Source organism: Callorhinus ursinus, unplaced genomic scaffold (assembly GCF_003265705.2).
Source record: "Callorhinus ursinus isolate GAN/ISIS: 27379988/994484 unplaced genomic scaffold, GSC_fseal_2.0 scaffold7, whole genome shotgun sequence".
Classification (NCBI taxonomy): Eukaryota; Metazoa; Chordata; class Mammalia; order Carnivora; family Otariidae; genus Callorhinus; species Callorhinus ursinus.
In genome coordinates, this window is record NW_027397069.1 from 39,292,244 (window position 1) to 39,311,726 (window position 19,483).

A 19,483-nucleotide genomic window follows, 5' to 3' on the forward strand; every position below is an offset into this window, starting at 1 on the left:
TATTCAATATGTGTGCTTATTTCAGTGAATATATAGGAGAAAGATTCACCAACTTTACTATAAACTGCCTCAAATTTTTCTTGTTCAATTCTAGCTTGGCTACTTCCCAGCTGTGTAACCTCAGGCAACCTACTTACCCTCTGAAATTCTCAGATTCTTTATCTTTAAAATGGGGTCGTCATTAACTTGCAGGATCCTTGTGAAGATCAGAACTAATGCTCACCGTGCACCTGGCAAAAGTTACGTGCTCAGTAATTGGTAGATGTTAGCAGTAAATGAAATTGAGGTCAGCACTCTCTCTCGTCTCTTCCTAAAAAGATATCCAGAAAGAAGAAGCTAGTGATCAGAGTTCTACCCCATGAAAATGTTGACTTTTTACGTCACTGAAAGAGCCTTTTGTTGACCCTGCAATACTAGCTCAGTGCTTTTATATACCTCACACACCGAGATCAGAACAGTCACGCAGGCTTTAACAATCCTTAGATTCAAAGAATCAGATAAAAAGAGATGTTATAAAGCCAGGCAAAGATCTGTCGATTTGTGTAAAAACATGACCTGTGCACAAATTTTCATGAAGCTTTTCCAAATGTAACACTTCAGCTTGTGAGTGAAGAATTGGTATCTGAAGAACACAGGGCATGGGATCGGTGCCCTACAATAAAACGTAAAATGATTTCTCTCCTTCAGTGGAGTTGTTTTGCCCCTGACCTAATTTCTATGCTAATTTACAGGGCTTGTGATTATCCTCTCACAGCCCATACCTCTCCCTTCTTTCAAGTCTCCCAGGGTCTGATTCCAGGAAGTAAGGCACACATGTCATCAATAAACGGCATTCAGTTAACTGTTCATTATTCAGCGACTGCTGATCCACTTTATGGATTTTCCACGCCTTTCATTTTGTCTCCTCCTCAATCCTACTACCTTTCTTTTGATGATTTCACTGCTCATTATCACCTCTACCAGAAGTGAGAAGAAAGAATGGGAAATTTAAATGAGTTGGAAATGACTTCTAAAGTTTATTTTCAGGATCAGGGGCGAGAAAGTTGAAAATGTGAGCTAAAATTAGGCCTGGGGTTTTCTGATGACTTTGCCCAGCTACACTTATCCCTGTTAAAGTGAAGCTAATTAAGTTCTGAAACTAAGAGAACTGTTCTACCTTACTCTACCCTTCCTATTGGAATATGTAGGGGAAGAGAAATGTAAGATCCATTTATTTACACACTGTTTTCTAAAACAAAGAGAACGTACTAGTTAGTATCGACTGAAGTCACATAAATTGCACAGTTCACTGTTAACTGTTTTAGAATACAAGTCTGTATTATAGTAAATTATCTTAATTGCGTCCTTTTGTACAAGTAGTTTCAATAGTATATTTATTTACTAAAGCGATTATACAGCTTTTTTAGCAAAAGAACCAATATGCTAATTTTCTATTAGCCTCGCGATTAATCTCTGAGTTATGTAGGGAAAATGCAATGTAGGCTCTTTTTTTTTTTTAAGTTTGATATACTTGAACAACAATTTATCTAAATTACAGTCACACCCCACCCCCCACCTTTCCTTCAGTTTTGCTTCCAGGGGTTTTAGTTACCCACTGGTAACTGTGGTTTAGAAGCAGATGATCCTCCTTCTGACGTGTGATCGGAAGGCCAGTAATAGCTTAACACTAGTCACAGTGCCCACGTTATTCTCTCACCTCATCTCATCATATGGCCATTTTATCATCTCATATCATCACAAGAAGGGCGAGTAAGAGGTTTGGAGAGAGAGAAAGGCCACATTCACATAACTTTTATTACAGTATATTGTTAAAATTGTTCTACTTTCCTGTTGGTGATTGTTCATCTCGTACTGAACCTCACTTACAAATTAAGCTTCATCACAGGTCTGTATGTATAGGAGAAACAGCGTTCGGTACCATGTGGGCTTTCAGGCATCCCCTGGACGTCTTGGAATGTCTGCCCTGCAAATAAGGGGGAGCCCCTGCAGTACTGTTTCTTAAATATATTTGTAAATTGGAAAAATAAAATAATATAAAGTAACTAACTGGTACTTACGGCAATGTTTAAGATCAAGGATTTTGGAAGTCATAGGTGATAAGAAAATAACTGCTCTTTTTCCAAGTTATCCTCTAACATCAGAGCCGATCCTGAGGCCAAAATCTGCTATTCCAAGAAATAGGAGTATTTTTAAGATTTGAATTAGTTATGCACCACTTCTCCTGCTCTCAACTGATACATAAAATGAGGGTTAACTAGGCGATCCATAAAATTACTTAGAACTTTTCAGGACTTTCAAGTACACACAATACATCTACACACGTAATATATTCTAAGTCTATAAGTCGTAAGAAGAGTGAAGCTGGCCAAACACAGAGGAGTTTGTGTTTCTGTATGTATATCTGTTTAGAACATAGTAATTGACTAAAGAAGGTTTTACTTCAAAAAGTTATCATATAGCAAATCTATGCCTCCAATGTTTTTCCTACTGTAGATGAGTGATAAACGTTTGTTGGCTTGAAATACATTTAAATGTATATATGCCCTAGATCCATCCATTCAGGCGAGAAGGGTGTACCAGAGTAGAAAGAACATGTGCTTTGGAGGCCATGGATAGGGGCCACAGATACTGATAAGCATGTAACTTATGGCTGTAAAATTGAAATAATAATACCTACATTATAAAACTGTTATGAAGAGTAAGCAAATACACATGTAAAGCACCCAGTAGCATGTTCAAAACATAACTGATACGCAATAGATGGTCGATTTTATTATTTTTCAAATATTGTACTGGTTTTATAAATATGATCATCTCTCAGTCTTGATTGTTGGATCAAAGAATGTGTGTGTGTGTGTATACACACATACATCCCATATATATATAATGTAATGTGTATAAATATATAATTTATATTTACAAAAGAATGTATTTGTAAAAATGTTATATATAAAAACATATTTAATTACATACTTATAATTATTTTGTTATACTGTATATTATATTCCTATATTTTATAGGATTTACACTTACATATATATAATATATACATCATAAATATACACACATACATCTAAGTCATCTAAAAGGATCGCTAATTTCATATATGAATAAGCAAAAATGGAGTAATCTTAAAATAAGGTCATATTCTAAATTTATACGTATTTATAATCATCAATTAAAACATTTATAGAACTATGATTCAAAATAGGTTTAAATATCTCTGTACATATTAATTACATGAAACTTGTGGATACCATACTGTTACTAAAATACTTCAAATGGCTCAATTATAAAAGTTACCTGGAAAACACAGTACTTCAAATATTTTTAAAGTTTTAGGGTATGTTTGATAAATGGACAGTTTGAAGATGGTATCCTGACAGACACTTACAAGCATGCTCACATTTTATAAAGAGATAAGACTACAAGGGGAGAAGCCTTGCAGTAAATGAAAATTATTACTAACCTTCAGTGAGATCATGCAGTAAATAGTTATCAGAGTCACCTGTGTATCATTATTCAGTGTCTGTTAATGACAGATATTAGGTAAGTCATTTAATGCATATAAGTCCATGTAGTATGTAGGAGTGTATTTATAGGAAATATGAAACAGAGAGGTGTGATTACTTACCTAAAGTCACACAGTAACCTAGCAGCAACTCAGAGAATGGAATCCAAATTTCCTGGCTCTGCTCAGTGTACCATCTATTGTATAAAATTGTTTTCCTTGTCTAAAGAAAAAATAGGCTTGGGAGGCATATAATCTAACTATTCTTCCAGATCAATTTTTACAAAACACCTGGGAAGCAGACCAGAGCAATTGAGACATCTGAGAAGTTCGTAAATATTATTTTCAAGGGAGGAATAGCACAGAATTCTCCAGATCATCTTTAGAAGAAATATGTGACACCAGATGGTAGGTCACAGGGCTGGCATCATAAGGGACAGGAGTTTGGGAATGTTTTCACCGTACCCAGGATGAAGGTACAGGAGAAGAAAGAAGGGTATTTGGCCCTTTTTTTTTTTTTTTCTTCCTGAGGCCCAATTACAGTATAACCCTGCAGGAAGCCTCTTCTTAGATCTTCAAAAAGGAAAGATAATAACAAGTAGCTCAGTTAACAGTTTGGATTGTGACATGAAGGTTTTACCTCAAATTGTGCCAAGGTCTTCCAGTTTTGATGACAAACTTCCATCCAGGGACTTTGCAATCACAAAGCAATAGGACTTATTATTGTCATTCTAAACATTATCTCCAGAAGGTTTAACTTCTGTGTTTCAACTTCCATTATATTTCATATGGTCATGCTTTTTAGAAACACTCTAGAAAAGTTATTGCTAAACCTATGTATTATAGAATACATAGATTTAATTTCTTGCCTACTTTATGAAGGGGAGGAGAAGCACTAACCTTTTCCATAGAGATCAGTTGGATGATATGGTCAGAAGACCAAAACTCTGCTGGGATGTGGTATGGGGACACTTGAAAATGGTGCATCTGTGCCAAATTATCCACTGCAAAGTAGAGAAAGAGAAAGCTTAAGAGTCCACGGAAAATTAAAGACAGTCAACAAAATAATTACAAAGAGGCAATTTCACTTCAACTGGATTGTCTTCATAAACGACAGCTCCTTTGTAGTGTCATTGTAAACAAAGGACAAATTAAGGAAAGAGATTCCTATGTTTTCACCAAAGTATAAGGTGAGTGATTTTAACCTATAGGAGAGGGCATGAACTGTAAGGGGGATATACAGTCTATCACAGTTGCTGTCTGTATAGATGTAAAATTAATTCAGACTATGGGTCCAGCCTGCGTGTACTCTCACTGGGGACGTATGGCCTGCTTCTGGCCGTGTGCCCCAAACTTCCAGAAGTTGTGGATATTGAGCGCCGCGAAGACATAAACACATTTCTGAAGCAGGTTGGTACTGATTTTTGGAGTTGGACATGTTTCAACTAGAGATCCCTCAGTAAATATTTACCAGTTATGGTAAAAGTTCATCTGGAGGGCAGAATTAGCAGCTGAAGAAGAGACATATCCTCCTTCCCTGACTGTGCTTTATCAGTTGTAAAACGGCTTCACACCCACGTGTACATGTTCCTCTGTGTGTTCACCTCTTTACCAGCACTCCAGTTTCATTCTAAAGAGCTTAAAGGGGCTAATTTTATAAATCAGATCCATATGATCCATGCCAGATATGTATTACAGGGAATTTTGTTTGTGGACTCCATGTATGGTCCCATTTGTGCAATAAGCAACTGTTACACACCAGATGTTTTGATGTAGTGTGTTGTCAATATTTAGGACTCCATGTCTCTAGAATTAGCAGAGATGGAGAGAAAATAAGGAGGAAAACAATTAGTTCAGCCAACCAATTTAGATTCTAGTTAGTATAAGGTAGAATAGGAAAATTAAAGTGGTTCCTATGTAAAGCTCAGGATGTCAGATCTATCTCTGACCCAAGAGAAAGATTTTTCTATTCTGGGCTCAGTCACTAAATATTCGGTGGGGAGGATTTTATGTTCAGGGCAGTGCAGAGGCTATCTGGAAACCCAGTGATGAAGAGAAATGTCTACTCAGGGAAATGCCAATGGTCTTTTCCATTATTTATACGGCACCCTGCAGATCAAAAAGTGTTTCGCAGACTTAATTCACTGGAGTCTCTCACCAGCCCTGATTTTATAAAGGAAGAAACAGGTCACATGGCTCTTTAGTGTGAGAATCAGAGGAAATATCCAAGCATTTTTGCACCACACCCCTCCAGGATTCCTTTCTAAAGGGCCACTTTCCCAGTAAGCATTCCAAGGGAAAGAAAAAAGCAATAATTTGAAACGAAAAGGAACCAATTTTTTACCTAAGCGTCAGTGAGTGAAAAAAGGAAATGCCTCCCTTCGAGAAGTATGTTAAAATTGCCAGCAGACCGAACTACTTGTGTTAGTTACCACACAATTGTTTCCACTTTCCCTCTGGGCTCTTTTCCTCCCTTGGCCAGAAGCCACAACTGCCTCTAAAGTAAGACCACAAGGCAGACACCCAGAGACCCTTGCGCCTCCAACTAGGAAACTAGCAGAAGCTCTGCCACCACCAACAGCGAAGATTCAAAATTAGAGCATGTCAAAACCCTCCCCGAATTCATCTATTTGCTTTTCCGGCTCAAACCACCTTAAAAAGAATTTGAAATTCCTTCCCTCCGCAGAGAAGCGCGGCTTTTCTCTGTGCACACAGGGCTGGATGCAAGTCTCTCCGAAGAACTGGTGGCAAAGCAAGCGTTTTGGGGATCGCTCCTGTGGCTGCTCTGTAGCGCCGACTTCCTCTCTCTATATATTCAGATATACATGCGGGCTTATTTATTTATTCTAACTCTCCCTCTCGCGCTCGCAACCTGTGGACTTGGGTTCTGACTGGTGCGGCGAGGAGGGAGGCTGGTGGGCACGCACTCCGGCGCCCGACCGGGGGCGCCTGGTCGCAGTCTTCGGAGGCAAGTCCCCCGTTCCGGCTCCTCCGGCGGGGTCGGGACTTAACTGCGCCCGGGGAAGGAAACCATGACGGTGCCCTTCTGCCCCGCGCCTTTCTGCCCCCCTTTAGCTCCCATCCTTAATTGACGAGCCAGTGACTATTGGCTGAAGTTCCCCAGCGATTTGCATGAACAGAGAGGGAGTGTCTTCCGCCGCCCTCCCGCCAGGAGCGCGCTGACTGCAGCCTCCCTGGGAATGCGCGGCCGAGGGAATGCGCGCAGCTCGCGGGCCCTGGCAGTGAGCTGGTGCCCGGCGACCTGGCTCCCGCGCCTGGATATGGGGCGTCTAAGTCGTCCCAGGAGCAGCATCAGCCACAGAAACCTGCCGGTAAGGGTTGGGGTCCGGGAGCCCTGCAGCCCCGACAAGTTGCTGTGCTGTGAAGCAGTCCCTACTTCCGATGGTTTTTCAAACCTTTTCCCTTAATCCAAACTTTACGGGAAGGTTGGGGGGGAGGGAAAGGGAGTTTGGGATAAGGTGTCTCCATTTTAGCAAGGAATAGGCAAGTCCTTGGGTCGGGAGAGGAAGTTTCTGAAATAGAAATGTAGGCAGATGAGGTGGGGGGGGCTCGATCCGCTTGAGATACTAGGGTGAGGAGGTTTCCTGCTGTCCGCACCTGCTAGGACGGTCCACTGTAATTGAAAAATTGTTTTTTTGCGTAAGCATTTTCCGCGTTTACTTCTTTTTCCTTAGGGGAGGGGGATTAGGAAGGGCTTCATAGGCGGTTGAGATCCAGATTCTTTCGATTTGACACTAGATGAGAGCTAAAATGAAAATCACTTCTCTGACCTAAAGTGTTTATTTAATGGGGCGGGGGTGCTTCCAAAGGGAAAGTGTCACTGTTTTCCATATTATTATTATTGATATTGTTGGTGGTGGCAGTGTTCTCATAATAAGGGATGTGACACATTTCGCGCTCCAGAGACCTTAGTGGTAGAAACATTTCAATGGGAAATAAATTGATGAATTGCCCATCATCGCTCAGTCCTCTCCTCTACCCACCTCCTCCCTCTCCATGACCTACCCGGGTGGTTTCCCTGCGGCGTCGCGCAGTCCCTGAGTTGAGTGCTCTCCACTCTGGCGTGTGTTTCCGGGGATGCTTTATGGTTTGGGATTCCGATTATTAACTGAATAAGAGTGCTGATGAGCGGGGGAAAGGAGGGGGAGGGTAGAAAGTGAACAGAAAAAAATAAGTTTTGGCGACAGTGTTGCCCCCTACATCTCTTTGCAGCAAGTTTCCACTTCATCCCTCTTCTGACTAGAGGGTTTGCCTTTGGTAATGGGGATGCGGCCAAATATGACCTTGTGGCCCTGGTTTCTTTTCTTTTTTTTTTTTCCACTTTAAATGTGGCCCTGGTTTCTGACTCCAATCTCCGTGGTCCCGCGTGTGTGTAACGAGCCTTCTCCCCTCCCCTCCACTTTCAGCCTCTGTTTCTGTTTGTCCTCTTCGTGGGACCCTTCAACTGCCTCGCGAGTTACAGCCGGGCCACGGAGCTTCTGTACAGCCTGAACGAGGGACTGCCCGCGGGGGTGCTCATCGGCAGCCTGGCCGAGGACCTGCGGCTCGTACCCCGCGCCGCCGGGAGGCAGGACCAGTTGTCGCAGGTACCGGAGCGCCCCGTCGCGGAGCGGAACCCCCCTCTCTCCTTCAGCCTGGCCTCCCGGGGACTGAGTGGCCAGTACGTGACCCTGGACAACCGCTCCGGGGAGCTGCACACTTCTGCCCAGGAGATCGACCGGGAGGCCCTGTGTCTTGAAGGAGGTGGAGGAGCCTGGGGCGGCAGCATTTCCATCTCCTCCTCCCCTTTCTCTGACTCTTGTCTTTTGCTTTTGGATGTACTGGTCCTGCCTCAGGAATACTTTAGGTTTGTGAAGGTGAAAATCGCTATCCGGGACATCAATGACAATGCCCCGCAGTTCCCCGTTTCCCAAATCTCGGTTTGGGTCCCAGAAAATGCACCTATAAACACCCGGCTGGCCATAGAGCATCCTGCCATGGACCCAGATATAGGCACGAACGGGGTGCAGACCTACCGCTTACTGGACTACCATCGCATGTTCACCTTGGATGTGGAGGAGAATGAGAATGGGGAGCGCACTCCCTACCTAATTGTCATGGGTCTGTTGGATAGGGAGACCCAGGACCAGTACGTGAGCATCATCATAGCGGAGGATGGCGGGTCTCCACCCCTGTTGGGCAGCGCCACCCTCACCATCGGCATAACTGACATTAATGACAATTGCCCTCTCTTCACGGACTCACAAATCAATGTCACTGTGTTTGGGAATGCTACAGTGGGCACCCCGGTTGCAGCGGTCCAGGCCGTGGATAGAGACTTAGGAACCAATGCTCAGATCACTTATGCTTACAGCCAGAAAGTTCCACAAGCATCCAAGGATTTATTCCATCTGGACGAAACCACCGGAGTCATTCAACTTTTCAGTAAGATTGGGGGAAGTGTTCTGCAAACGCACAAGCTCACCATCCTTGCTAACGGGCCAGGCTGCATCCCTGCTGTGACCACAGCCCTGGTGACCATTATCAAAGTCATCTTCAGGCCACCTGAAATTGTTCCTCGTTATATAGCAAATGAGGTAGATGGTGTTGTTTACCTGAAAGAACTGGAGCCTATTAACACTCCGATTGCATTCTTCACCATAAGAGATCCAGAAGGTAAATACAAGGTGAACTGCTACCTGGACGGTGAAGGACCATTTAGGTTATCACCCTACAAACCGTACAATAATGAATATTTGCTGGAAACCACAAAACCGATGGACTATGAGCTACAGCAGTTCTATGAAATAGCTGTGGTAGCCTGGAACTCTGAGGGATTTCATGTCAAAAAAATTATTAAAGTGCAACTTTTAGATGACAATGACAATGCTCCTATTTTCCTGCAGCCCTTGCTGGAACTAACTATTGAAGAAAACAACGCGCCCCATGCCTTTTTGACTAAGCTGTACGCGACGGATGCTGACAGTGAAGAGAGAGGCCAAGTTTCCTATTTCCTGGGACCTGATGCCCCCTCATATTTTTCCTTAGACAGTGTCACAGGAATTCTGACAGTTTCCACTCAGCTGGACCGAGAAGAGAAAGAAAAGTACAGGTACACAGTCAGAGCTGTTGACTCTGGAAAGCCACCCAGAGAATCAGTTGCCACTGTGGTTCTCACTGTGCTGGATAAAAATGACAACAGCCCTAGGTTTATCAACAAGGACTTCAGCTTTTTTGTGCCAGAAAACTTTCCAGGATATGGTGAAATTGGGGTAATTAGTGTCACAGATGCCGATGCTGGACGAAATGGATGGGTTGCCCTCTCGGTGGTGAACCAAAGTGATATTTTTGTCATAGACACAGGGAAGGGCATGTTGAGAGCTAAAGTCTCTTTGGACAGAGAGCAGCAAAGCTCCTATACGTTGTGGGTCGAAGCTGTTGATGGGGGTGAGCCGGCCCTCTCTTCGACTGCAAAAATCACAATTCTCCTTCTAGATATCAATGACAATCCTCCTCTGGTTCTATTTCCTCAGTCCAACATGTCCTACCTGTTGGTACTGCCTTCTACTCTCCCCGGCTCCCCAGTTACAGAGGTCTACGCCGTTGACAAAGACACAGGCATGAATGCTGTCATAGCTTACAGCATCATAGGAAGAAGGGGTCCTAGGCCTGAGTCCTTTAGGATTGACCCTAAAACCGGCAACATTACTTTGGAAGAGGCATTGCTGCAGACAGACTATGGACTCCATCGTTTACTGGTGAAAGTGAGTGACCATGGTTATCCCGAACCTCTCCATTCCACAGTCATGGTGAACCTGTTTGTCAATGACACTGTCAGTAACGAGAGCTACATTGAGAGTCTTTTAAGAAAGGAACCAGAGATTAATATAGAGGAGAAAGAACCACAGATCTCAATAGAACCAACTCATAGGAAAGTCGAGGCTGTGTCCTGTGTGCCCACCCTAGTGGCTCTGTCTGTAATAAGCTTGGGTTCTATCACACTTGTAACAGGGATGGGCATATACATCTGTTTAAGGAGAGGGAAAAACCATCACAGGGAAGACGAAAATTTGGAAGTACAAATTCCACTCAAAGGAAAAATTGACTTGCATATGAGAGAGAGGAAACCAATGGCTATTTCTAATATTTGATATTTCATCATGGAATAAGACAAAGATGTTTTAGCTGACTTTGGGTAGTCTTCATCACCTTAAACAAGAGTGTGTAGATGACAGTTCCAATGAAGGACGACTAATTTATAAGTTGTACTATATTGTAAGTAAGCTGTTTACAGGTTTTTAAATTCAAAATCAGAGGTTATAAAATGTGTACAGCATTTTTTAATGAAAATTAGTACTAACAGCTATACAACTTTTAATAAAAAAAAAAAAAAAGCTTGGATATGATTTGCAGCTTTCATTCACCAAGCAGAATGAAAGAACCTGGGAATAAGGTAAGAAAATGGTACATTGCATTTTTTGTCTAAAAAGTCCTTTAACCACAAGAGGGCATCAGCTGCTCCTTTGCAGGGAACTGTTTTGAGGTATTGTACAGGACAGTTGTTGTACATGAAATTAATGAAAGAGTATATTTTAAATATATTGTTTTTACCATTTAAGAGATATGAAATTGAAATAAACTGAATTTCACCGCACTTCAATGTATGATAAGAAAGAAAAGAAATGCATTTGTAAACAGAATGTTTATTACCTCACAAGTACATCAGGTATAGTTGGAAAGAGAAGGCATCACAAAGAAGTGCAATTTGTTTTTAGCAAAAGAGTGAAAACATGGCCACGTGTTAAAGAGTTGACCTGCTGAAGAGTATTTCACTTTCTGTGTACTCAGATTCCTTTTTGTTCCCTTTGCCACTGCACTTGCCAGTATTACAGGGGAAATGTGTATATTCTCCCTTATAGACATTGTAACTGGAAATTGTGTCCAAGGGAAACAGCCAGGAGCAAAGACCTGTTTCAATCCTTAGTTGCTTCGTAGGCGTTCACAACATTTTGGTGCTTTGACAACTCGTCAGTAGTAGTTCATACTTGGGTTATATATTAGGTTTTTATGTGCTTGAACTCATTTATCACATGAGAAAATAAAAATCATATTAAAACGGAATTATTCTAGAAGCTAGTGTACACTACCAGTTGTTTTAGTTGGACCCTTTATATAAAAGTTATACTTATCTTTTTGTTGTTGTTTGGGTTTGTTGGCTACCATTTCTGGCTTCCTTTCTTTGGCTTTGGATTAGGTCCAAGAGTTTATTTGTAAGCCCAGCAGCAGATTTCTTTGATAACTTAGCTTTTACTGAATCCTTTGCCATGAAGCAAGCTGGTTCCTTAGTGATTGATCTCTTTCACTTCATTGTGTTGAGCTGGGAATTTTATTTGATATGAGAGCTATAGCAAAATATCTGTGTAAACAAGGAATGTGTTAGCTTAAGCTGCATCATTCTACTTTTTTGGCCTCATGTGTCTTACTGTACCAAACGTGTTTATATGTCTGCAAATTAAAGGTATATATTTTCATAATTTCTTTCTCATTTTTACCATTTATATTTGAACGTGGGCTTGTTCTTTCACTGAAGTGCCTGTTATTGGCATTTGTTTGCTTTTAAAGGTAAATGTGGGTAAAGTGTAAATATTCTGTTTGCTAAAGTTTATATTAAACTAATTCATTACTCAATTAAACATTGGGTAAATCACTGAATATGTGTGTAAATAGAGACACATATGTATGATAGAGAGTATGCCTAGATGTTTGACAGGCGTTCATATGAAAATTTATGCCCATGCATGTGCACATGCATATTAATTTTCGGCTTAGTATCAACTATAAACATTCATTTTACTACATACTTCTGACAAATCCCTTGTTAGCTGTGTTACAATAGCTTTCAATACATTTTAAAAATACATTACAAAAAAAAAAAATTGAATGCAAACACCCAGGACCTTTTGAATTTGTATTAACTCATTTTTCTTGTTTTCTTCGGTCTGACAATTTGAATAAATAAAATAAGTGTAGGAGGCAGTACTGTTTGTTACAAAAAGGAAATATATTTTTATTGGAGATTCCTTCTGTATGAGAGGCACCTGAGCTTAGAAACTAAGATCATTTAATCCCCAAAACCTTTCATTCATAATTGATGTATAGCAATGGAGGAAACCATCCTCCACCAATCATTTTCATATCTTCTTTCCCTTTTTTAAAGGAAGGAACTACATATGAAATAAGTAGCACCATTAATTAAAAAAAAATCCTCCTAAGTGCAGTGATTTCACCATGAGTATAAGTAACAAAATGTTCTATTTATTTCTAAATTTGAAGAAAGTTCATGTGTTTGGGGGTATAGGCTTTGTCTCTAGCACAAGAAATGCCTATAACATTAATAAAAAGACATATTTCTGAATAACTTCTTGTGCCAGGATTTCCTTTACAAAAACATCTCATTCACATTAAAAGCATTTATAACAAGGAAAGTTAAAGTAAATTAAGCTCAAAGATAAAAGCCCCTTTTTACTAACACCTTGTGCTAGAACAGTTGCCAAAATGTATGCTAATCATGTCAATGTTGTTAGTTGAGCTGGCACAAAAATAAATGTTCCATTCATTAAAAACCCTAATATCCATTTAACAGTTTGAGAACCAGTGAATCCTCTTTGCCCAATTTAATGAAGAAGAAACTGCTCTGATCTTTGCACTGCCAGAGCCATTCTTATATTACAGAGAAAATTGTTCATTAATTTGGATTGGGAAATTTAAAAGCAACATAGCAATTTCAGCTATGGGGAAAAAACAATTTGTTAGTTGAGTCTTCAGAGTAGATTCCCTGACCCTATTAAAAAAAAAAAAAAAGTTGTCTTGGCAGTTACGCTTCGATCAGTGGTGGTTAAAAAGGAAAAAAAATAGATCCTTCTTTTAAAACAGTTTTAGTGGTACGAGTGTAATGAAAATAAAAGCCAAATCCTTTGTGTTTTGTGTGTTCTGCATGTGTTTTATGAAAACAACAGGCATAATCTTACTATGAAAAACACCACTGAAGCAGTATTAGGGATGGTATGAAGTTGACTTGATTCCAGTAGGTTACCTCATAGGGATTCCAATTTGTGCTCCCAGAAAATGTCTCAGTTAACAACTGTAAAAGGAGGAACTATGCAATCCTCTCCTGTGTCAATGGAGACTCAGGTTCCAGTCTCTGGTGAAGTGAAGATTCTATGGGGTCCTGATCTTCGATAGACCATGGAGAATGTAAGGGAAGACAGTACTGAACAGAGGGTGCTTTTCAACTCAACATTGGGCAATCTCAACTCACAGACGCCAGAGGGCATAGATATCTGAGCATTTTCTTCCCTCTAAGTTAGATTTTCTCACTTCAAGAAAGCAGTCAATTGCTACAAAATACCATTTTGCTGACTTGTGCAATCTCTGCCTAGCTATGTGCCTTCACAGTGTGAATTATAAATAAATCTTTATTAAAAGGTAGAGAAATGACAGTCATGCAAATAGACTTGAAGCAGGAAAAAAATTTTTTTTAAATTGGTAATTTCTCAGAGAAAAGACCTCCTGTAATGTCTTTTCTAGTTGTCTCTACATCTGATAAGAAAAGATCATACGTATTTTTCGGATCGATATATGCATACATGCATACAGTCTATAATAATTTTCTAAATGTCAATCATTGTACAGAATTGTTTTTAAAATGGTAGCATTTTTTCCTCTGATAAACCCCTAAATTGGGAATGCATTCCTTTACGGGTATAGAACAAAATTGGATGAAATTTAAGCCTTAACCCACTAATGTCAAGAAGTAAGAGTACTGGGGTGACTAAAAAAACAAAACAAAACAAAACCATTCAGTCATTCATTCCATTCATATTTATTTTAGTACTCTTAATTACCAGGGATTTAACTGAGAACAAGACAGAGTCTTTGACCCTCGATGACTTTAGATTATGGTGCGGAAGGCCAATAAGAAAACCCATCAATTTCAAAACATTGTGTGGGATAAATGTCTACTCCCAGGATGTCAGGTGAACAGGACCTAACCCAATTTGAGAAAGTGCTGGAGAAAGCTTCCCAAAGAGGCCAATTTCTAATTTGGGCCCTCTCAAAGGAGGTGATGTCTAATTGAAAAATTTAGCCAGGGGAAGTTGGCAGAGGAGAGAGAAGGGCACAAGGAAGAGGGAATAACGTACAAGCACACAGGCCAAAGTGAGCATGTCATGATTGAAGACTCATAATATTTGTGGCTGAAGGAATGAAGAGAATGAATAACAAGCTTGGAGCTGTAGGTGTACTGAAAATAATGAAGGGGCTTACTTGGAGGTGGCAATTTTATCCCATAGAATTTGTGTTTTAAAAAGATCATTTTGGGAGCATCTGGGTGGCTCAGTCATTTAGTATCTGCCTTCAGCTCAGGTCCTGATCCCAGGGTCCTGGGATCGAACCCCACATCAGGCTCCCTGCTCAGCGGGAAGCCTGCTTCTCCCTCTCCCACTCCCCCGGCTTGTGTTCCCTTTCTCGCTATGTCTCTCTCTGTCAAATAAATAAATAAGATCTTCAAAAAAAAAAAAAAAAAAGATCATTTTGGCCATGTATGAAGCTTCTGTTGAAGAAGATTCTAGAGACTCACGACAAGGTAATAGTGATAATTCAAGGGAAAAGTTGGGCCTTAAACCAGGGAATATGAATGAGATATATTACAGTATGGAATACAGCAGGTAAATGATTTATAGCTGATAAAGCTATACACTAAAGCTATAAAATTATGACACCAATAGAAATTAAAAATCCACATGTGAGAGACCAGAAAATTCACAATTTTCATAATTGGCTTTCAAGCCTATTTTACAAATTTGAAAAGGATAGGGAACTCATTTACTAAACATTAAATGAGCAATGAAAACACTGGAGCCATAACCCCCTTTCTAATGTTGGGTTTTATGACACAGATGGAATTACAAACTAATTTACCCAGTTTATTTCATATTTATGACTGTCAATTCTATTCAATTTAACAAACATTACTGTGTGCCCATGTGATAGCTATTCCAACATGAAGTTGACCTCCTGAAGAATATTTTATCCATTTGTAATATTTTCCTTGTAGTTGCACTAAACATATCCACAGGGAGAAGAGTCATACTAAAAATTTAAGAAAGAGGGCAACAAAATGTCAAATGGACAATATAAGATACAAATATAATTTCAAGTGTAGTGTGCATATCAAGAAACTGATATGTCTGTTGCAGGCAATTCTGAACAAGATCCAGGAACTGCGGGCAGGTGAAATGGGTAGTTATAGTCAAGAAGTACATAGGTCTTGAGGTTTAACATCACTTTTGGATGAAAGAAGTCATTTAACATATCTTATGCCTCGGTTTATCTTGTGTAAGTGAAAAATTTACTAGTATCTAGCACTCACTGGTGGAAGTTTCAAACCCAGGCTAAATAAACATATAACAGATGTAAAAACAGTATTGTATGCAGTCAAGAAAAGTCATTTGTCCTCTCTTCCAAAAATTGCCCCCCTAAGACTCATCTGCATGGAAATGATGAACTTGCTCTATCTCCTCGTGAAATTTTGAAAATCAAATAAATTAATTCATGCAAAATATTTCACACAAAGGAAGTGTTCCTCAAGAAGTAGCTATTAGTATTGCTTTTGGAATTAACTAGTGTGCCATGAAATTGTCTTAGTAGTTTTTCATTCATTCTTCCATCAAATTTATTAAATCAACATCTTTATTACACAACAAAAATCCATAAAATTAGTACTATTTTAGATTGAAGGCCCATATGCTCAAAGCAATCTACTTATCCATTTCTTAAGCCCTTTGACTTTTCCCCTTTTTTTCTTACAATGAATTCATATGTCCTTTTTCATTTGGAAATCTCATGAGGGCCAGGACTTTCATTTAAACTGTCAGACCACGGAACTTTAGAGATAATGTAGTCCAACCCTCTCATTTTTCAGATAGACTAAAGATAGAACAGCTAGAAAAAAATTGACAATTTAGGAGATTAGAAGAAAAAACAGGAACCATGAATGAAAAAAATATTCAAAAATCCTACTAAAAATCCAACTTTTCCTTCAAATATTTCCTTTAAAACATATACTTTAATTTTACCTTCATCAGAAAGTTAACCAAAGAGTTATAAAGACAACAGCAAAAATTAAAATTAAAAAAAAAAACCTCTGAGATGAAATCTCAGCTAAAAATGAGGTAATCAAAACTATTCATTTGAATTACTGAGACTCATTTATCTTCCCTGCATGCACTGGGAGAAAAAATAGACACAATTTTAAAGATAAAGTTACTCCTCATAAAGAGAAAAATATAGAAAATTATACAATTAGGTATTTTTTATAATTTTTTAAAGATTTTATTTCTTTGAGAGAGAGAAAGTGAGAGAGAGCATGAGTTGCGGGGGCAGAGGGAGAAGCAGGCTCCCCGCTGAGCAGGGGGTCTGATGCTGGGTTCAGATCCCAGGACCCTGGGATCATGAAGTGAGCTGAAGGCAGACACGTAACAGACTGAGCCACCCGGGTGCCCCTACAATTATGCATTTGACAAATATAATAATTGTAAGAAAATAGTAAGAAAACATAAAACTTTAAGAGATTAGAGAATAGGGGAGAATAATCAAGGACAATTTTATGAACCCTACAGAAATATAGAAGGAATAACCTTGATTTAAAATATGGGAATGAATATTTACTTATACAAAATTCATGTATATATTATAGAAAATGTAAGTCCAAGTGTAGATACAGAGATATGACTCATCTGGAAATGAACTGGGGCACCTGGGTGGCTCAGTTGATTAAGCATCAGACTCTTGATTTTGCTCAGGTCATGATCTCAGGGATATGAAATCAAGCCCCACACTGGGCTGTGCACTGGGCATGGAGCCTGCTTGGAATTCTCTCCTTTTCGCTCTGCCCCGCCCCTCCCCTGTCCCCTGCTCACTCTCTCTAAAAAAGAAAAAGAAAAAAAAGAAAGAAAATGAAGATGACCAGGCTTACATATATAGTAAGGTAAAGGAAGGTAAACCCAGAATGACTGAATATTAGGAACTCACTAAATCACAAACTTTACAACCTCAAAGGAACTTTGGATTATTGTCCTTCTCCTTATAGATTTGGGTACAATATCCTGAATCTTCAACAAAGATAAAAACTATTATCATTAACTGTTTATTTACTAAACACATTTACTAAACATATTAGTCAATGCTTATTACAAGCAAAACATTGTGCTAGGCACAAGGGTAAGTCTTCTTCCATCCTCAAAAAGATTACTCCCCAGTTTGGGAAAAACGAATATAAACCTCACAAATATAGAAGTGAATATGTTGCTTCTCCCATCTACTCATCACCTGTGCCTCTTACCTGCATACCTCTACCAGAGAGACAAAGATAATGATAGCCGATCAGAGTGCTTCCCAGAGATAAGCAGTACATCTATAGCTATTAAGGAGAATATCAAAATTATTGGAGGAATATCATCTTTGCAGTGTATATGAACTAATAAATAGAAATTGTTCTCTGTGGTTAGAATGGGCAAATTTAAAGACTTTTATAACATATATTTCTTTTACTCATTTTGAAAATCGGAATTCCTTATAACTCTCAAAGGAAATTTTCACTTAAAAATTTAAAGAAATAAATGCAATAGGCACTGTAAACCAGTTACTCCCTTCAGAAAGATCATAAATTTTAGGTTTCAGAATAATTAAAACATACTGACGTTTTAAATCATTAAAACCACCGACTCTACATATGTACAAGCAACCTGCCACTATGTTTCACAAATATCACTGATTTCTATTTTGTAAATATATTTTAAGTCATTTCAAATTCAGTTTTGTGTTAATAAGCTTTCTTAAGGTGCTTTCTTGGCAATGTGAAGTTTTGATTTAATGGGAGTGTAAAATGTACTTTGGGAATTGTTATGTAAATCTTTCAAATAATACTATGTAACAGTATTTTTCAAAGTTATGAGATCTGGTGAAATGTATGATGAGAGGACACTTAAATGTTAATATATAAAAATTACTGCACATACATTCTGAATTCTCCATTTTATTATGAAGAAAAAATACTCCAGAGAAGGTAACTCTAGAAAATTCATGGGAAAAAACATTGTATTTTTAAAGATGGGCAGAGGAAGAAAAATTTAAGTGAATAATAATTTTAAAATTCTAAAAAAAAAATTAAATTATTCAAAAGTTTTTTTCTTTTGAAAAGCATCATCCACCCTCCTCCCCACCACACCCCGCTCGCCTTATTAACTTGGGAAACCAGTTTCCTTCATATTTTTTTCGTTAAATTATAAGATCCTAAAGGTTTTCAGAGTCCAGATGAATGTGGGCAATGCTAACCATAAAACAGTTGCTAAAAAACACTATTGCTTCGAGACAGCTTTCAATTTATGATCCTTTCATTTTTAGACAGTAAAAAACTCCATTTTATTTACAGAATTTTTTGTAAGTAGCAGTTAACATTCACTGCAAGGAGAGGGATTTCAATAACAGGTATTTAGCTTATCTTGAAAATACTTACAGTGAATCATCTAAGCATTCAAATTTAGCAAAGCCAATGATCCTGCCTATGTCTGATTTCTCCATCTAGTCCACAAAAGACTTTTTATCCTACAAAAAGCACTATAGAACATATCATTTTCCCCATCTCATTTACAAGTGTGGTTAGCAATTTAAAGTACAGATTTCTGGGAAGAATAACTGCATATAAGTTGCCTTGTAAGATTCTTTGAAATAAGAGATTTAATACAACTTAAGTGGATCAAATTAATTTTTTTTTTGTGCTTTATGCCTGACTCAGGACACACAGTTTGAAGTGCCATGTCATAACAACATTCTCGATCAAACTGTTAGGTGGGGATTGTCAATTAGCCCAACTGGAGATAATTTCTAAAATACCTTAGTGGTGAAGGTACATAT

At 38.9% G+C, this 19,483-nt stretch overlaps 1 protein-coding gene and 1 long non-coding RNA gene across 2 annotated transcripts in view; one reads left to right on the forward strand and one right to left on the reverse strand.

Annotated features, from left to right (window-relative positions):
• Window positions 1-426, reverse strand: part of LOC141373052 (uncharacterized) — a 47,739-nt gene extending 47,313 nt beyond the window's left edge. Inside the window, exon 1 of the long non-coding RNA XR_012378679.1 lies at window positions 138-426. This is a non-coding gene — a long non-coding RNA (uncharacterized lncRNA). The remainder of the gene's footprint in view (window positions 1-137) is intronic.
• Window positions 427-6,684: 6,258 nt separating this feature from the next.
• Window positions 6,685-18,573, forward strand: PCDH20 (protocadherin 20). The gene is made up of 2 exons (XM_025874491.2): window positions 6,685-6,843; window positions 7,939-18,573. The coding sequence occupies exons 1-2, from the start codon at window positions 6,712-6,714 to the stop codon at window positions 10,660-10,662; spliced, it is 2,856 nt and encodes a 951-aa protein (XP_025730276.1). The 5' UTR covers window positions 6,685-6,711; the 3' UTR covers window positions 10,663-18,573.
• Window positions 18,574-19,483: the final 910 nt, after the last annotated feature.